Here is a 20,404-nt window from a genome sequence, read left to right as displayed (position 1 = left end):
TCTCCTAATGTCCTCCATGCTATTTCTTATGTTCCACAAATAAGTGAAACCATATGATAATTGACTTTCTCTGCTTGACTTATTTCACTTAGCATAATCTCCTCCAGTCCCATCCATGTTGATGTAAAAGTTGGGTATTCATCCTTTCTGATGGCTGAGTAATACTCCATTGTATATATGGACCACATCTTCTTTATCCATTCGTCTGTTGAAGGGCATCTCAGCTCCTTCCACAGTTTGGCTATTGCGGACATTGCTGCTATGAACATTGGGGTGCATATGGCCCTTCTTTTCACTACATCTGTGTCTTTGGGGTAAATACCCAGGGGTGCAATTGCTGGGTCATAGGGTAGCTCTATTTTTAATTTTTTGAGGAACCTCCACACTGTTTTCCAAAGTGGCTGTACCAGCTTGCATTCCCACCAACAGTGTAAGAGAGTTCCCGTTTCTCCACAACCTCTCCAACATTTGTTGTTTCTTGCCCTGTCAATTTTTGCCATTCTAACTGGTATAAGGTGGTATCTCAGTGTGGTTTTGGTTTGAATTTCCCTGATGGCTAATGATGATGAACATTTTTTCATGGGTCTGTTAGCCATTTGTATGTCTTCTTTGGAGAAGTGTCTGTTCATGTCTTCTGCCCATTTTTTGACTTACTTGGTTTTTGGGTGTTGAACTTGAGAAGTTCTTTATAGATCCTGGATATCAGCCCTTTGTCTGTAGTGTCATTTGCAAATATCTTCTTCCATTCTGTGGGTTGCCTCTTTGTTTTGTTGACTGTTTCCTTTGCTGTGCAGAAGCTTTTTATCTCGATGAAGTCCCAAAAGTTCATTTTCCCTTTTGTTTCACTAGCTTTTGGAGATGTATCTTGAGAGAAGTTGCTGTTGCTGATGTCGAAGAGGTTACTGCTTATGTTCTAGGATTTTGATGGATTCCTGTCTCACACTGAGGTCTTTCATCCATTTTGAGTTTATCTTTGTGTATTGTGTTAGAGTGGTCCAGTTTCATTCTTCTGTATATAGCTTTGACAGCAATCATTTAACCACTAGAGGATTCTTTTGTTTTAGCCTAAAATCTTCTCCTCCTTCACCTGCTCCCTATGTGAGAGAAAGAATGTTTCCAGACCCTCCCCTCCTTCTGGCTGGCCTCTTTGGACACTCCCTGATTCATCTGAGAGCCTCTTAAAATGTGGCTCCAGATAGGAAATCAGGGATTTGACTATTCAATCAAGGGTTTGAGAAACTGTATTGCTTACCAAGTCATCGCATCTCATGCTCCAATGATCCGCTGTTAATACTATCATCTTGTAGGGGTATGAAAGGGCGAACAAGTCCACAATCTATTTTTGTTAATATGACCGGTCATATGACATGAGGCGGAGGCCACTAATTTTTCCCATCTGGGTCTCTGACCTCTGACCTTTTGGAGCAAGTGGGCTTCCCCACTTCTTTGGAAGATGTTGATATCACACCTAGAACAAGTTGTTACTGAGAGTGGTGATTTCAGGGTGTAGCAGAAATTAACAATGCTCTATTACAGTGGTTCTCATACCTTTGAGTGCTTCATATCACTGGAAGGGCTTAGAGAAGCAGATCGCTGGGCCCAACTCTTGGAGCTTCTGATGCAGTAGGTTTGAGGTGGGGCCGAGAATTTACACTTCTTAACAGGTTCCTAGGTGATACTGCAGGAGGACCACTGAGAACCACTACTCTATTACACTTCCTGTGTACTTAGGCTCTGGTATTATGAGTTTTCAGAAAGCTTTAGTCAAGGGAGGGAAAAGGAGGAAAAACTCATATCTGCTGTGTGTACTTACACCAGGAGCAGTCATATATATATATATATATATATATATATATATATATATAATCTAATTTGAACAGTGCTGTGAGTGTAGAGTCATTATCCTCCTTTTAAAAGCAATAAAACGGCACTTAAAGAATTCATGTCACTTGCTTAAAGTCACACGGGGCAGATCCAGAAACAAAGCCCAGGTCTGTCTGACCCCAAAGCTGAGTCCTTCCTCACTGCCATGCTGCTTCTTCAACTGTCGGCTGGGCCAGAACACCAAAATCACACGTGATTAAAACACACACACACACACACACACACAAGGCCCCTTGAAACTCTTTTGCTTGAACTGCATATCACAAAGATAAAATTCATGTACACAAAAAGTGGCCTTGGAACAGGGTGAAGATAACACAGGAGTTTTTCTCTACTGCGTGTCTGTTATTGTTTGTCATCATGTTTTCGTAATTAGCTAACTTAAATGTGTCCATTTCTAATTACAGGTTCTCTATGGAGGCTGCCAGAAGCCATGCATTGGAAGGAAGCATACTGGGATTGAAAGGAGCCAGTAATGAGAGATGATAAAGAGTTAACCTGCCAAACACTATATCTTAAATATCAAATAGGCACATTGTAGGGTTTTGTGGTTTTGAGAAAAGGTTCCCAGTGTTATTCCTATACATGACCATTTTCTTCCTCAAAAGTGCGTTCCAATGGATGAGCCTTGCAAACATGCTAAGTCAAAGAAATGAGTCACAAAAGATCAGGTATTGTATGAGTGCATTTATATGAAATGCCCAGAAACTGCAGAGATAGAAAGTGGATTAGTGCTTGCCTAAGGCGGGGGGCCTGGTGGTACAGAGAAGCCAGAGTTAAAGGGCACAGGGTTTCTGTATGAGGGGATGGAAATGTCCCCAAATTAGACTCCACTGTTGGCTGCATAACTGTAAATATGCTAAGAACCACTGAACTGTACACTTTAAATTAGTGAGTTTTATGGTATGTGCATCGTATCTCCATAAAGCCGTTACCAAAGATAGTGCATTACATCTGCAAAAAAATGTTGTGTCTATTATACATGGATATTTGCAGTTTTTGATTTTTTTAAACATGTACAATTCTTCTAGAGGGGAGAACTAGGAACTTTAGGTTGAGCTAGACAGGGCCGATTCAGGCAAAGGCGAGTGCCATGGCTGACTAGCGGTGCCACCCTGAGGTCAGGCAGGAGCTTGGAAGACTTTGGCTCCTGGTTCTCTCACAGGAGGTGCAGATGTATGGAAGGGAATGTTGAGAGCAGGTCGCAGTCCTGACAAGGGGGGAGGGGTTCGGGGCAAATTTCAGGGTCCCACCAGGCATGCCGGACGGTGTAGCTGGGCCTTCGGTGGAAGCCCGGGGCTTCCTGCTGGGGCATGTGGGGCCCCTGGTCCAGATAGGAACAGCAGTGGCACATCTGACTAGGTGCTGAGAGCCAAGTGGCGCCGATCTGGGGGAAGGACTCGGGCTGGGGGGTGGCACTGGCCTGCAGTGGGGGCTGGACGAGGTGGTCTGGGCTTCTCAGAAGAGTCGGGTCCGGGGGGTTGCCACTCACAGTTACCCATTTGATTCCTAGGGTTGTGAGCTCACAGCCTGACCAGGATGTGTTTTTAACCCCAGCTGGGTGAAGGGAACAAAGAGAACCAGAGAGGAAGAACTAATTGTCCCCGTCGAGTTCCTCTTAATAATCCTTTACTCCTCCCACTGATGGCACCACTAGGTACCATTCCCTAGATCTGTTCAACTCAACATTACTTATGCCAAAGACTGTGATAGGGGCTAGAGGTTAAAAAATCAAGAAATAGTCCTTGCCCTCGAGGAGCTTATAGTCTAAAGGGGGAAGGCCATACAGAGCAGATCAATTTCAACATGATGATCATATCCCACCACATGTGCTCATCCCCACCCATTCAGGTTGGGTGGCAGAGACTGCTTCTAGGGGATCCAACTTAAGACACACATCTCTCACGACAACTAAAAAAGCACACACCACACTGAAATGTTATTTAGCATACTTAATATTGCACAAAAATTAAAATCTTGATCCTTTCCACAAATGTTACTCAAAGGACAAGAATATTCTTGGATGGATTGATAATTACATTTTCTAGACAAAACCTTGGAAACATATTCAATATGAAAATTTCTTCTGTTAGCACAGTTCATTGTATCCTCAACAGCAAAACACATAAAGGTGGCAGGTTGCGCCAGCAATAAACACATGCTTGTTGTGTACTATTGATTTTTTAAAAATTTCTTAATTGTTATGTTAATCACCATACATTACATCATTAGTTTTTGATGTAGTGTTCCATGATTCATTGTTTGCATATAACACCCAGTGCTCCATGCAGCACGTGCCCTCTTTAATACCCATCACCAGGCTAACACATCCCCCCACCCGCCTCCCCTCTAGAACCCTCAGTTTGTTTTTCAGAGTCCATCGTCTCTCATGGTTCATCTCCCCCTCCGATTTCCCTCCCTTCATTCTTCCCCTCCTGCTATCTTCTTCTTCTTTTTTTTCTTAACATATATTGCATTATTTGTTTCAGAGTGTACCATTGATTTTTGATGTCAAGATGTAAACCCTTCCACAGCATCTTCATTCTCAAGTAAGTGTGACATTTTGGATTCAACCTGAATGCATGATGATGGACAGATCTGACGGGATGTGATCGATTTTGGGGTTAAAAACGTGTTTAAAAAACTGTATTTATACTTTATCACTCTGAAATTTGGTTTAAATAATCTGATGGTGTGTTGTACTATTTTATTTTTATCATACAGGAGGTCACATAATATAGTGGGGAGAGAGCCCTGGATTCCTGTCCAGACTCTGTAACTCAATATCCAAGTCACCCAGACAAATTGTATTCTCTCTGGGGCTCATTTGCCACATTTGTTTGAAAAGAAAAACAAGAAATTGCAGAGGAAAAGGAGAGAGTTTAGTTAAATGATCTACAATATCTCTTCTAGCAAATTTCTAGTAGGTCGAGTAAAGGCCATTTAATTTCACCATTCGGGTCTGTGCACACTGAACCAAACTGGTATTTTATTTTTGAACTAAGAATTTTAGTACTTAAAAAAGAAAAACCAACCAGCACCCCGCCTGAATCCATCTGTAGTTTTAACATTAGGAATTCAAATTGGAGTATTTTTAGCCTCTGGAGTTTAAGCAAGCCCTTAACTTGAGCCTCTGCCTGCATTTTATAATTTGGCTAATTTAAGTCATAAAGCAATTCCATCTTTGACAAGAAAGCAGGATCATTTTACTAATATTTTTATGCACTTTAAGAATTCTAATTGGAGACCTTTTAAGTACGGATGGCATATGAGGCAGAAAGAGATACATTTTTATACTTCCTTGGACTTCTTCTTCTTCTTTTTTTAATGAAACACAACCCAACTGTCAGAAATGCAAGTTATTGGGGCGCCTGGGTGGCTCAGTCGTTAACCGTCTGCCTTCCGCTCAGGTCATGATCCCAGGGTCCTGGGATCGAGCCCCACATCGGGCTCCCTGCTCCGCGGGAAGCCTGCTTCTCCCTCTCCCACTCCCCCTGCTTGTGTTCCCTCTCTCGCTGTGTCTCTCTCTCTGTCGAATAAATAAATAAAATCTTAAAAAAAAAAAAAAAGAAATGCAAGTTATTTCAGATGCCCTCAAAAGGTTCACTTAAAACAGATTGCCAGAGGAGTTGCATTAGAAAATAGAAAAATCAATTCTAGATGAAAGCAAAACACAGAAGCTCCAAATTGGCAAGAAAGAACAGTTATATTAATCATTTAGTTACTTAAGAGCAGGATGGAGGAGATGGAGAAATGCTTTCCTAATGTCTCAAGATTGGGTGGTTTTAGTCATCATTTCTGTGCTGGGTGCATCTTATAAATAACTTCATGAAAAGGGGCCCTACGAACCTCTAGCCTCTACCAAGCTTTGAGACCTTACTGCCCATTATCCTGTCCCGGCATTGAAGATGTAGCAGGCATTAATTAGATCACAGTCTGAAAAGTCAGGGAAAGAAACTGGAACGAATTATCTTCTTAAAGGAAGTGGTCATTCAAAGGCAGAAAACCCAATCTCCTTGTCCACTTTGCTAAGGGATGGGTTGGGCAGGATCCAAGAACAGGAAGGGAGAACTCGGCTGGGGTCAGGGAGCGGGGGTGGGAGCAAATTCCCCAGCGCAGAACGTGAGACAAGCCAGCCCAGGAGACGCGGGCCGCCTCAGGAAGGGCGCAGAGTAGGCCCAGCATCTCGAAAGGGCGAGTCCCGGTGAGGGGCATGTTACCAAGCGCCGCTGGCGGGGAGCCCAGATTCCCCCGGGCGTGGTTCCCGCCAGTAGCTCCCCTCCGCGCAGCGGCCTCCTGGGTGTCAGCGCGCAAAGTCGCCGCTTAATCCCCGCCCCCGCCAGATTAATTAGGGCCTTCTCAAAGCAGAAAGTTTCGAGCCAGGGGCTTCTTTCCCAGGCACAAGTGCACCAGGGAGTCGACACTCCTCCGGCCCAGCCGGCCGCCTCTCCCCAGACACCACCAGGTACAGGGTCCCCGGCGACTCGTGCCCCTCCAGTGAGCGCCACCCGCAACCCCAGCCGAGTTCTCGAGACCCGCCCCCCCCCCCTCCCGGTGACCGGCGGCTCGTCGGGTCACCGGAGTCAGGTCCCAGGCCCGGGCCGCTCCTTCCAGCGCCCCGGCCCTGGGTTCGCGGCCAGCAGCCGGGGCGCGGGGCGGGGCGGGGCGCGCTGGGGAGGCCGCGGCCGCGCGCTATTCCTGTCGCTGTGAGCTACCGGCATGTTATGTACGGCGCCCAATCATGCCTCCGACCCGCCGCGCTGACCTGCGTCCCCCCCTCCTTAATCCCCCAGGCTTTGATTTGATCCTCCGCGCGGAACAAGCTCACCCCCCTCTCCGCCCCATACCCAGTTGTCCCCGGCCCTCGCGGGTGCCCGCAGTGTCCGTCCTCCTCGTCCACCTCCGGGAGGCCAGAGCCCTCGCCCCGCACTCCCGGGACGCCCCGAGCCGGGCCACATCCGCGCATCAGCGCCGTCGGAGATCCAGCACCCCTCAGAATCAGTCCACCCACAGCTCGGCCCTTCCAGGTGATGGTGCATGGCCACCGCGGCCCCGGGCGCGCAGGTGTGGGCTCCCCAAACTGGGACGGGGAGGGGGCCTTGGGCAACGCGCTGGCAGCCTCGGCAGCAGCCAAAAGCAAACCCTGCTCCCTCCGGAAGACTCCGAACTCCGTGACCTCCGCTACTGGGAGCTTCTGGAAACCCTACCGGGTTTGCTCCGAGAGGGGTACAGGGATATCTGCAGGCCTGGATGAAGGAGCCCTGGGCTTTAAGCTGAGTAGGCAAAAATGCGCCCCTGCTAGGGGCTCTGGGGCTCGCGTAGGGGGCCCTGGGGCGCTGTGCCCCGAGATGCCTCTGGCCGTGCCCGGTGGGCTCCAGCCCGGCCGGGCCGCTTCCCGCCCTGGACATCATGAGTTACTTCCTCTCTTACTGTAAAGCTCATGGCGGCGCCGTGCTCACTGGCTATCAGGCCCTGCGCGCCGAGGGCTTCCTGTGCGATGTGACGCTGGAGGCCGAGGGCAGCGAGTTCCCGGCGCATAGGTCGCTGCTCGCGTGTTCCAGCGACTACTTCAGGGCCCTGTTCAAGAGCCACACCCGGGAATCCAGGGCCAGCGTGATCCACTTACACGTGCCGTCGGCTGCCGGCCTGCAGCGCTTGCTGGACTTCATTTACACCGCCTGGCTGCCGCTCTCCATGGACACGGTGGGAGACACGCTGGAGGCCGCCAGCTACCTGCAGGTGACCGAGGCACTGGGGCTGTGCGGCCGCTACCTGGAGCGCCAGCTGGCGCCCGAGAACTGCTGCTTCGCCGCCAACGTGGCGGCGCGCTTCGGCCTGGCGCACACGTTGGGCGCCGCGGAGAGCTGCATCGTGCGCCACCTGCGCGAGCTGCTGCTGCGCGGCGCGGGCCCCACGGGGCTGCTGGAGCTGAACCCCACGTCACTCAAGGCTGTGTTGGGTGCCCCCGACGTGGCGCGGGTGCCTGAGGCCTGGCTGCTGGGTCTGGCACTGGCCTGGCTGAGGCAGGAGCCCGAGGCCGAACGCCTGGCCCACTGCGCCTCGCTGCTCGAGCGCGTTCGCTTCGGCCTAGTACCCGCCGACGTGCTGCGGCGCGTGTACTCGGGCTCCGGCCTCGTCCTGCCCGCCCGGGTCAAGGGCCTCATCATCCAGGCCCTCAACTACCACACGGCGCCCTCCCGCCAGCCGCTCTTGCAGGGCGAGCAGACCAGCGTCCGGAGTCCCCAAACCCGCATCTTGTTGGTAGGGGGGCGCAGGGCACGGGAGGCGGTGACCGAGGAGGTCGTGGTCCCCCGGGCGGTAGCCAGGGGCAGGGGCGCCGCGGCGGAGCCAGAGGAGGAGGAGGAGGACGAGGAAGATGAGCAGTTGGAAGAGGAGGAGGAGGACTGGGAGTTCACCCAGGACGTGGTGGCCTTCGACGTGTACAACCACCGCTGGCGCAGTCTCACGCGGCTGCCTGCACCGCTACTGGGGCACAGCGTGTGCACCGCAGGCAATTTCCTGTTCGTCCTGGGCGGGGAGAGTCTCTCTGATGGCGCCTCCTCACCCATGGCAGACGGCGTGCGCGCGGTCACGGCCCAAGTGCACCGTTACGACCCGCGTTTCCACGCTTGGACGGCGGTGCCCGCTATGCGGGAGGCGCGGGCCCATTTCTGGTGCGGCGCCGTGGGCGAGGGGCTCCTGGCTGTCGGGGGTCTGGGCGCGGACGGCCAGGCGCTGGCGTCCGTAGAGATGTATGACCTGCGCCGGGACCGCTGGACGGCGGCCGGGGCACTGCCGCGGGCGCTGCACGGCCACGCGGGGGCCGTCGGGGACCGCGGCGTCGTGTACGTCTCGGGGGGTAAGGCGGGAAGAGGCGAGGGCGGCGCGAGCAGCCTGCGGGACGTGTACGCCCTGGGCCCTGGGGAGCGAGCGTGGAGCAAGAGGGCGCCCATGAGCACGGCCCGCTTCGGGCACCATATGGCTGCGCTGCGCGGCGCGGTGTTCGCCTTTCTGGGGCGCTATGAGCCCTTCTCTGAGATCGAACGCTACGACCCCGGCACGGACCAGTGGACTCGGCTGCGGCCGCTACCCTATGACCGCTTCTGCTATGGGCTGGCCGTGGTGGAGGAGACGGCGCTGCTGCTGGGTGGCCTCAAGTGGCGGGACTCCCGGCAGGTGCCTACCCGCAACGTGGTGGGCTATGACCTCGACCTGGACCGCTGGGAGGACATTGGCTGCGCGCTGCCCTGGGCCTGGAACGGCCTCCAGTGCGCAGTGCTGCAGCTGGCTGAGGGTGGGGATGAGGAGAGGGAGGGAGGGCTCGGAGAGGCGCCAGATTTAGTGCGGGGCTTAATGGGTTAGTGCAGTGTCCGGACGACAGAGGAGAAAAAGTCGCACTTGAGCAGGCTTACAGAGTAACGCGTGGGTGGGCTTTTCCTAAGAATGGGACTCTGCGAGCGGAGCGGCTTCTGAAGTTTAAGGATGCAAACAAGGGCTTGGTCGAAGAGGAACAATGCCCCGTAAGCTGAGAATGGGAGACAGGAGGGATCAAAACAGGATATTTGAATTGGCTTCAGTGAGCTGGGGATTTCTAGGAAGACTCATGCTGGTCGAGAGATGGACTTTTGAAAAGAAAATACGGCCCTGTTTTCCCTCTTATAGTTAAAGTGTTGCTCTAGGTGCTAAACAGTGATTACTTTTGTGCCAAACAATCAAGGCCAAATGTACCACAAGAAGTTATATATAAAAGCCGGGAAATTGTTAGCTATAAAGGCTGTAATAAATAGTCGGAAAAAGATGGCATTATCTGAATAAATAGTGAAGGGAAAGTGCCTTCATTAAATAGCATGAAGTCCTTGTAAGGAGAACTATGATTTTATGATTCAGAACTATGTTTACAGTTCTGCTCGATGGTTTAATATAAATGTAGAACTGAGAGGGAAAAAAATCTCTAGGAAAGCACTTTTTTTTTTTTTGACAAAATATCCTAGGTTAAGTTTTTCTGTCCCTCATTCTTACCCCTAGCCCGCTTTTGCCCTGGCTTTAGGCAGTTCATTGGTTTTCAGTTTTATTTCAGCAGTCCTTAGCCATAATAATCAGGTTCTTCTGGTTACGTGGAACATCAAGCAAGACCCAAACTTATTTCTTTCATTTTCTTTAAAAGTTCATTCTGCAGACATGCTGTCGGTTATATTTGTTAAAACACACACACACACACAACACATTTTTGGCGGTCCCTCCTCCCCAACTTCCCAAGAATCAACAGAAAGGAAAGAGTGGGTGAAATTCTCAAGTTTGTGTTAGCTAAATGGGAAAGGAGTTTGATTTTGCAGGGTCTCAGAAAAGATCCTTGCACACACACACACGGAACAGCTGCTGCTTCTGGCTTGGACCACGGATGGAGTGGCAAAGTTACAACTCGTGACTAGGGAAGGGGGTCAGGGGAGGGCGGCTCTGTGATTGGGTCTCAAAGAAATGTGGTGAGGACTCTGTATGAATAAAGTAGGTGCCTTATAAGGATTCATTAAGAGCTAAATTTATTTCACTTCAGTTTACAGTGCTGCCTCTCTCCTAGATTTGAAACTAATGCAATAAAATGTACAGATAAATATAGTGTTAAAAGGTCTCTTTCATGCTAAGCTAGTCACGAGTCTTTTAAAATTCATTAGTTTAATTTTTACCATTTAAAACAACAGAGCTGACTTTACAAAAGTAAAAGCTGCTTAGTAGCAACACAGCTAGTCTTTCCGTCAACTGCTCGTTCTATACAGGGCACAACCTTGCCACTGTATTCATGACACATCCATCAGGTACAGATATTTTTAAGTGAATGTACACATTTGGTCTAGTAAACATCAACAAGTCTAAACACCTGTAACAAGCACACTTCATTTTAGGACAAGAGGTTTTTTTTTTTTTGTTTTGTTTCGTTTTGTTTTTTAACATATACAAAATTCCACAAATTTAATGTACGTCAATATCCATGCAGTAAATAAATGTTTTTACAAATAGGTTTTTTTTAAATGATAAAAATATTACACTAGACCCCAAATTCCATACAAACATTAATACGTGATTTCTCATCCATTTTGACTAAATATAGGATTACTGAAAATGTGCTGTAGAAAGGCCACTCTCCTACAGTGTGCAAAGTCTGCAAAACGATAGTGATTCAATGTTGGTTTCAAAAGCAACGAAAAACCCCTGCTGTGGAGTTTTTACTTTCTCCTCTACAGCAGAAATATTCACTGGCATCTATCTGAACTCTTAGAGATGAAAGTACATTCACTGAGCTGTACAGGCAACAGTATAAAGCTGATTAGAAGTAGATTTTAGGATACAGAATAGTGAAGGAGGGTCCCTTCCTCCTCCTGAAAAACCCAAACAAACAGCAAATTGTGATTTGTACGTTATGCAGCACAGTCATTATCATGCTGTGGTCACTTTCAAAAACGAGATACTTATAAATGGAAAACATATGAAGAGGACTTTCTCACAGACTTCATCCACTCTATAGAAACAATTCATGAAGCTAGGAAAAACCTCTGGAAATTCTTTCTCTCATATAATTCAGTGTAATACATCTCTGAATGACCATTATCCTCTTGCTCCTCGGGAGAGAGGCACATTTTTTATTTTTCAACATTGTTGTCTACATTAGAACACACATTGTCCTGTAACTAAAAGTATTTTACTTCCCTGCCTGAAATATAATTATGTAAGTTTAATTAATGGGCTAGGGAGAAAACTGGAAACTAACTGGAAAGGTGATTCGTTTCAGTTTATCCCTTGTTTTTTAGGAGCAGGAGTTTAAAAACATGAGTTTGGGCTGAAATTTTATATATATATATCTGTTAGCTGCCTTTCTGGGCAAATTAGCTGTGTTTTACAAAATCCACTCTCAAATTCCTCTGTACACAATCAGCATTTCATCACTACAAAAATAAAGGAAGATTTAAACCAAGAAAATAAAGCAGCTCTATCTTCAATTTTGGTCTTAGTTACAAAAACATCTTACAAAGCTTTGCCCTGATACACCATTAAGTGTCCCCACAGATTTGGAATAGTATTTCCATTAACCAGCTTTCACAAGTTAACAGACTTTTAAGACGAATATTAGATACCTGAACTTTTCTTATGTTGATGCTCCTCTATTTTGCTTAACTCTTGTATGCACATCTACATTTCACAAAAATAAAACTACAGCATTAAACTTTGTGCAATGTTTAAGAAAATCCTTAGAACATTTTAATAAATATAAAAAAGGTTTAAATTCTTTCCCACCCACAAGGATGTCTGCACCTGAAAAAATGTGATTTACTTTTGAAGTCTTGTTTATATAAAATTAACTTAGAGGGAGAAAAATGACCTTAGATAGAAAACTGCCTTTTTGTGGTTTTACTACTTGAAGACCACCTGTCTTCAGAGTTGTTTGTAAAAGTTAATTTTAAGTCATTGAAGACAGTTGATTTTGCACATGGTAAACATAAGCTGAGCACTAGTTGCATATAAAATATACAAATGCTCATTAAAGACAGTGGTATCATGACCATATATGGTTTGTTTCATATAGTTTGGTAACATTAAAGTATAGCTTGTCAAGTGTCCCACACACTGATATAAAACTACCTCATATACTTGTTCAAAGTACCAGAAGGTACCAGATAGCCAGAGGGCAGAATACACTTACACATGTGTTTCAATGTACGAGTGAGTGTGTGTGAGAGAGGAAGTGATTGCATCTACTTCAGAAGAAATACTTAATGGGTCATTTGAGGTGGTGTTTTGACAGATATCCAAGAAAAGATCCAGGTACATCTGCTTCCATTGTTGGAATTCTTTAGATGTCAAGTCTGGATTGTCTAGGACTTTATCAATAATGGCTACTTCCCCTTCTCTGGCCTGAAAAGCAAAAAGAATTCAACAGTTAAGTTGGAATAGACTTTTTTCACATTTAAAATAAAAAGTTAACATGCAAATCTTAAGAAGCCCATAACAAACGGCTCCGGTATGGTATGCTCAAACCCAGCTATTTAGATTCAAATCTTAGTGTACTTTTTTCTACACCCAAGGTACGCCTGTATTGTCCACTCCGTGTGGTTCATTTCTCTGGGCCAGTCTTGTTTCCCATCTCTGTCTATGGAAGTGTTCCTCATTCTTTAAGATCCAGTTCAAATGCCTACCATTTCTTAAAGATTTCCATCAACAATCGAAAAAAAAAAAGTTTTCTCCCTCATTTATGTCGTCCTAACTCTTTTTCCTGCCACTGAGTGGACTTACTACATACTCTGTCTTGAGTTACTTTTGCACAGTCCTATCTTTCCTGCTAGACGGTTAGCTCCTCATACTTGCACGAGAGAGAGAGCATGGCCCTCCTGTCACCACAAATATATAATTCTTGCTGTAGGAATGTCACGGCTCCCTTCCTGCAGCACTGGGGGTCTGCAATGCAAAGGAGCCCTCCCTTCTCTGCTGGAGGCCGGCTCTCAGCTGAAGAATGAGCTTCATTATGGGAGAACTCAACACAGCACAGATGTCTCCTGTGGGAGAAGTGAGTCTTCCAGGTGGGACGAGGGGGATGGAAGATGAGGGGGTAAGACAGTCTGAGAAGCTAAGGCCTGTCTTTATGGGCTCAAAGATGGGGCAGGGAAGTCTGGGGAATGTTCTGCAGGAAGTAGGAAGGGAGAGCTGGGTGGGAAAGACAGCAAGGTGCCTAAGCAATTGTTCTGGTCCTTGGGGCCAGATGGGGACAGCGGGGCTGGGGCCAAGGATGTTGGGAGTCGCCCTGCGCTCGGTGAGCAGCCTGTTACAATTCCAGGGAGTACACACATCCAGGGTTGCTTGGGCAGTTATCCTTCCCTAATGGAGATTCCCATCCTCTGTTAATTTCTCACACTAAAAAGAATAGGGCTCTGTAGTTCGGTTTTATCAACGAGGGGGCATTTCTTTACAGTGACTTTTCATCATCTTTGCCCCAGAGAGTGGAGCACAGCCTCACACCCCCGGTGATTCACAATACTCAGTGAACTGAACACTGGCAGGAGCTCAAATTCTTTGCTACTGGAAGTAAATGCTTTTGGGAATATAGAGCATAAAAGACAGGTGTGAGGGGCTGAGAGAACAAGACAGAAGCAGGTCTTTAAAAATATGTGAGCCTGACCAGCTTCAAAATGCCTGTTTTCACAACCTGACAGTTTGGATCTGAATGGGGTGGGGTGCTCTGTAAGGTGGGAAGGTGAGGTCATCTTTGGAGTAGGACTGGTCAGCAGAAACATTCTTCTTCTTCTTCTTTTTTTTTTTTTTTTTAAAGATTTTATTTATTTATGAGAGAGAGAACGAGGGGTAGGAGCAGAGGGAGAGGGACAAGCAGACTCTGGGCTGAGTGCAGAGCCTGACACGGGGCTCGATTTCAGGACCCTGCGATCATGCCCTGAGCCGAAATCAAGAGTCGGACGCTTAACTGACTGAGCCACCCAGGTGCCCCTAGCAGAATTATTCTTATGAATATTAGAGCTCTTTTTAAGATTCTGGCCTTAGTTACCAAAAGACCATTAAGTCGTCCCATGGATTTGCAATAGTGCTTGCACGAATGCCAACTGAAAGCGAATTGACTCTGAAAACTTGGCTGCTTGCTACTGGAAACTTTTTTAAATCATGCATTTTCTGTTTTGTTTATCTCTTTGGTACTCATCAATGCTTCAAAATCACCAAACCTCAGCAGCACATTATGGCTTTGAACTATTTCCCAAAGGAGCCCTTTGACCTTCTGGTTCCTGAAATTACTGCACCACAGACTCTGTACGGTAGTTCTTTTCTGTTTTTGATTTTTCAAGGGTGGAAGGCCCGCTTAGGGAGAATTTGTGTAACAGGCCCTCTCCCCTCAGACACACACAGTGAGGAGGCTCTGTGGTCTGCCTCCCTCTTCAACTTTCTGCCTCTCTGCGCCCCTCTCTTTACCACCTCCTCCCCAAACCAAGGGTGGCATAATAAGGAGACTGGAGGTAATGTAAGCCCTTATGGAAATGTAGAATAAGAAAGTAACATGTGAGTTGGGAGCTGATAGCGTAAACAGAACAATTATAACATTTGTACACGGAACATGAATCACTGTGGCTTCACTCCAAATGTGCTGCAGGAGATATTCACGAAATATCTCAAAGCCTTTTAGGGCCCACTACTGCATTCTGCATGCATGCTGTGTTCTTTTAATAACTATATTAATAACTACATGGCATATTTATCTTAGGAAAATCAAAGACTGAGGAATAACACCAGCCCCACATTTTTGAAAATAATTTCAATTACATCCTGTTTTCACCTAGAACTAGGTCATATAACATTTAGCCAACGCTTTGAGATGGTAATGAAAAGTTAAGGTTATTTCCTCTTTACCAACGCACTTACGATGCTATAGGAACAGCTCAGCTTCAGGTTCTTCCTGTTTACCTGCCCTCCCCTCCACCTCCCCATTTTGTATTTCTTCATTTAGAGTATCTGGTAATCCACTGAGCTCAAGAATGAATCTCTTGAAAGGAATTTCTCCTTCCATTTTGTATCTTACCTTTAAAGTGCTTTTGAGAATTCTCAGCCTGTGTAGTTTGTCATTCATCACAGGGTCATTACATCTCTTTATAAATGATAGCTTGTATTCCATCTTGGTTGAAATGCGGTGTTCTCCCAGCGGTGACAGACTGGCTTGCTCCAATGCCCTGTATAAATCTTGCAATGAATCTCCTAACTTTTCTTCCCTACTTTCACCTGCAATGTCCAAAAAAAAAAAAAAAGAGAGAGAGAAATGAATCCAGTGTAATGGACAGTTCATGGACACTCCAAAAATCTACTAAAAAAAAAAAAAATCCAAACCATCTGAAAAACAGGATAATGAATGATTGGGAAAACACTATATTACATCAAAAAAACCCACAGCTGCTAGTTATATTAGGTAAGATTTTTTAGAATGGTCAAATAATATGATGTTTAATTAACAGAATATTCTCTTAATAGCAAATCGCCGTACATATCTTGAGTCCATTAAATTCAAAGATAGAATACAAAAGGTACACAACACAGAAACAATCCTGCACATAATATTTTAACACATTAATGAATACCCTTTATCATTATACGGAGAAGCATAGAAGTGCTGATTAATAGAGCTCTCTTGGTTTAGCAATACTGAATGAACTGATTTTTACATTGTTCCGGACTGCATAAGATGGAATGGCATTCACTGGAGTATATCTGATTATAAAAATCTTCCAATAATGTACCAGAGAGGATTATTAGGTTTCATGTGACTGCCATAGTAATGCCTGCCACATTGTAAATCTAGTAAATGATCATAAATTATCATTAATAATAATGCTTTCATTAAAATGAAATATGAGAATGTTTATATGCAAATGTAAGGAAAAATCTGGCACACACTAGCAGAAGCTACTTAGCATTTGTAAGATCTAGGAAGGAAATACTCCAATTAAATGTTTTTGAGAAAAAAAATTAGAGACTGGTTCAGTTAAGGATCTTAGATCTATTTGAATAAATCAAACTCCCATCTTATTCTTTAATAGTCTGACTACTGATGTCATATCTTTCTCAATAATGATAAACAAAGATAAACTCGGATTTTGCTTTGAGTGGTAGATAGGATTAGGGCTATCTCAAGTTTCCTTTAATAGAGAGCCAAAGAGTACTATTTGAGGAATGCTAATTATATTGGCTCAAGGAGTAAACATGGAATGTTGTTCATTCCACCATGGTCCATGTGAATATTTCAGGCTTTCTGACATAGCTAAAAAAAAAAAAAAAAAAAAAAGACTCCCTAATTGCTAGTTGCTAATAACGGCAGTTAACATTTATATGTGCCAGGCAGAAGGGTAAATGATTAACATTCATGGTCTCTCTTAATTCTCACAATACTGAGAGGAGATCTATTTGATTTTCATTTTATAGCAGGGAAGCACCTTGCTCAAGGACATACTTAGTAAGTGTAAGTGGTGGAGCCAGAATTGCAGCTGGGCAGTCTGGCTTCAGAATCCACGATTTTAACAAGAATCCCATACTGCCAATTTTGTCAGTGGTCATTTGAACTGTGTCCGTAACAGTAGGCGTGGACGGATTTGTGAGAATTCCTTCAAGAGCAGCATTCTAAAAAACTGAGAGTGTCACTAAAACGGCCCCCAAAGCCCATAAACACAGTACCTTAACTTGAAAGGATCCCCTTTAGCAGTAAAAAGTAGCTTCATTCTCAGTTTCATATTCAATTTTTGGCGTTGCTGCAGAGGTTAGCAACTAATGGTCGGTACGGTTATTGAGTCCTTCCATTAGAAAGTTCCTTGTTATCATCAGCACACGCTATCATTAATCCGTCTCTAACGAATTTTTAACTTCCTAATCAGATGCCTAAGTTAGAACTATAAACATACAAAAATCCCTTTTAAACAACAGCTTTTTAATGCTCTGTTGGCTCATCCTTGGATGTCGGCAACACCTAGAGGATTTTGAAGGACGGGTGAATGGAGGACTGTGAAAAGGAGGAACTGCTTTGGGGCTTAAGAGCAAGATCGAAATAAGATAGGGAATTTTGACTGAGGATGGTTTGAAGCCAGGAAGGCACAAAATCATAAGGTCATTGAGAGTAACTAAAGGGGAGTTGTAAAAACAAGGATACATTGGAAGAGCATAATTCCATTTCATACATCATAGGCCAAGAAAAGACCCTGAGGAATTATTGGGTAGTCATCATTCTTTGTGCCTCAGGGCAAGACTGCCTCTAAAGCCAGATGTAATTTCATAGAGCTGGGGGGAGGGCGGCGGCGGGTGGGTGGGAGGCCTAACTGATGTGTATTACCGTGGTTACTGTATCAGGTGGCCTAATGGATTAGTAGCTTTTCAGTTTTTGAAAGAATGTGAAGAAAAAAAAGGGATTCAGAATGTAGTTTGAGGATTTAAGGGAGGCAGAAGTATTTTTTATATTTTATATAGTAAATTTTTATTTTAAGATAACTACCTAATACTGTAGGGAGTATATATTTTGTTTAAAAACATTCTTGCGCAGTTTTCTTTCTCCCCAGTTCTTAAAGTTTGTGGAATCCTGGGCCAGGGGATTGGCTTTTTTGTAAAATTTCAATGTGGTCCTACTTTAAGAAGGATAAGTAAAGACTTAATATTAAAAACTGACACACACAGCTATTAAATAAATACAAATGGAAACGTTTTTCCCCCTCCTTGCCGTTAAAGGACAACATAATTCTGCGAAGACTCTGGTTTGACAGCTTTTAAGAAGAATTCAGTATAGATTTATCTCTGGGCAGCACATCTGAACAAGGAATCACAATGGGACGGAACACAGAAACATTTCCAAGCATATTAGTGGAATAGTGCGGCTCCTACTAGAGATAAGTAAGGCTCCCTTCCCCCCAATCCATACACATCATACACATATGCAACACCACAGGACACAGTAGTGGGATGAGAAAGGATGAGGGATTGAGATGCCAGGCTACCACAAAATGCCACCAATTACTTAACATTTTAAGACTGGACAAGGAGTCCTTTTATTTCCAAAGGACGGGGGTGAGGAGCAAAGTGACATTATAAATCTGATTCACTGTGCTCAATGGTCAAAACAACACAGAACTCAACATTCAAGACAAAAACAGACCTTTATTTTCTTTTATAATTTTCAATTGGTTTCCTTGATTTTTTTTCTCAGAAGAGTACCAATTAAGTCAACTGGGGCTACTGTTGCAACTGAGAATATGAAAGCACCTTTATTTTCTTCTCTTCTTGCCCTCTTCTTCTTCTTCCTCTCACTTCTCTTCTGGTTTCTCTTTTGTAAACTTCGGCTTTTCTTCCTCTAGGCGAGGCTTGCTTTGGAAGATGAGGCAAGCAGTTTTTGAGTTCGGCTTCCCAACTGACTTTCCTTCAATGTACCAGTTCAGCCATTTGGAGCGCTGGCAATTTGCAATTTGAAAGAATGTTTTCTGAAAGTTGGCAAAGTGTAGAAGACCACATGCGAACCACAGGACGTATATAGGAACCTTCTGCAATTCCTAATGAGGATGTGTATCGCTGCTACAATGAAATTTTAATTTGTATCCAGTTTACTCAGGAATTCTGGGTCTGTGGAGGAAGAAATTCCCTCCCAAATTTTATTTATGTTCACAATGTGTAAATTAGTCCTGTATCAGATGACATACTCTTCCAATTTTATTAAAGCAAAGTGAACATACAAAGTTGTCTTTCCGATATAAAATTTCATTGGCTGATAATCTGAGGATCACAGTGAAGTTACTGATGGATCAACTTGTATTCTGCGTTGCGGGGTGGGGGGGGTCATTTCTGGCTGTGTCCTACTTGGCAGGGGTGAAAGAAGACCCTCTATGGTCTCATTTCTACTCTAACTACACTATGGAATATGGTGACTCTAGGAATGTGGTATCACAACGATTCACTGTCCGGTTGTTTCAGGTTGCACATGACTTCCGGGTGGTGATAAAAAACAAAGCTCAAGGGAAAACATTAGCTAACGCAAAATAATACGTAGTTTGTTGAAACTTTCTGGCAAATGGCTTATTAGCAGATGATAATGCCTCTCTCAGATACTAAAAGGTCTTTGGTTGACGTATTTCCCTACATTCATGTTCAGTGGTTTCCAAACTTTTTTGATTGTTCCTCTTTACCAGTTAAAACACTTCCATTGTTGATAACTTACATACATGTATTATTGTATGTTAATAGATATGCATGTTATAAAACAGACACAGAAAATAAATTCGAAAGGATGAGTTAGAAAACCTGAGGAGAAATTCCAGTGTTTTTTCCTCCTGCACCTAATGGCCCCATATGTACCGAGACCGAGACTGTGACTCTCCCCGGGCAGAGTACACCTCCCTCTCATTTGCATTTCCCACTCTTCTCCCAGGCACGGTGCCTTTTGCACCCAACGTTTCAAGTGAGTGATGGTTTCCTCTACTTTATACATGAAGTACTCCAAAGAGGGCTCCCTATTCTGTGACTGTGTAATTGTTATGACAGTTTATTGTGTGATTTCGTTCAGGTTTCTTTGGCGAACATGAAGGAGAGCAGAATACGAATTTGGAGACCTAAAACTTCCTTCTGGTGCCCTCCCCGTCTCCCTGCCCCTGCAATGACAATGTTGAAGGAGAGAGGAGCACATGAAAACCAAACAGAACGCGATGCGTATACCAACGGGGGGCTCTTGAAGAAGCAAGCCAACAACGGATAACCGTTTCTGGGACATGTTTTGGAAGGGAACTGTGCTCTTTTTAAAATTGGACAATGATGTCCTCGTGGAAACAGTTGTTCCTTCCACAACACAGCTGGGTCACGAGCACAGCAGGCTGGGAAAAGCTAAGTCACAAGTGGGAGAGAAGGCTGGACTTAGTAGCATTAGTCACCGGTCAGATGTGAGAGGCATCTGTTCTCGCGCAGCCGCAGAGTGCTCGGAGGCTGCCAGGCTGAGGGCGTCACGTCGGTGGAGCGCTGTTCTTGTCAG

The 20,404-nt window shown here is 45.2% G+C and overlaps 2 protein-coding genes across 5 annotated transcripts in view; one reads left to right on the top strand and one right to left on the bottom strand.

Annotated features, from left to right (window-relative positions):
* The first annotated feature begins 7,238 nt into the window (after positions 1-7,238).
* KLHL34 (kelch like family member 34) lies at positions 7,239-10,522 on the top strand. The gene has a single exon (XM_035000638.1). The coding sequence runs from the start codon at positions 7,294-7,296 to the stop codon at positions 9,244-9,246; it is 1,953 nt and encodes a 650-aa protein (XP_034856529.1). The 5' UTR covers positions 7,239-7,293; the 3' UTR covers positions 9,247-10,522.
* An 860-nt stretch (positions 10,523-11,382) lies between these two features.
* Positions 11,383-20,404, bottom strand: part of CNKSR2 (connector enhancer of kinase suppressor of Ras 2) — a 274,247-nt gene continuing 265,225 nt past the window's right edge. For 3 of the 4 annotated variants that reach the window (XM_035000627.1, XM_035000620.1, XM_035000601.1), the window contains 2 exons: positions 15,446-15,642; positions 11,383-12,786 (listed from right to left, as the gene is read on the bottom strand). In XM_035000627.1, coding sequence (XP_034856518.1) covers positions 12,571-12,786; positions 15,446-15,642 — 413 coding nt within the window. In that variant the 3' untranslated portion in view covers positions 11,383-12,570. The remainder of the gene's footprint in view (positions 12,787-15,445; positions 15,643-20,404) is intronic. The other variant, XM_035000611.1, reaches the window with a different exon arrangement.

The sequence above is a fragment of the Mirounga leonina genome, unplaced genomic scaffold (assembly GCF_011800145.1).
Source record: "Mirounga leonina isolate KUSES-001 unplaced genomic scaffold, KU_Mleo_1.0 Mir_101595, whole genome shotgun sequence".
In the NCBI taxonomy this organism is placed as follows: Eukaryota; Metazoa; Chordata; class Mammalia; order Carnivora; family Phocidae; genus Mirounga; species Mirounga leonina.
This window is presented reverse-complemented; position numbering and strand designations above follow the sequence as displayed.

What these genes read in the sequence shown, in the direction of transcription:
- KLHL34 (XM_035000638.1), top strand. Translation starts at nt 7,294, where the DNA reads ATGAGTTACTTCCTCTCTTACTGTAAAGCTCATGGCGGCGCCGTGCTC.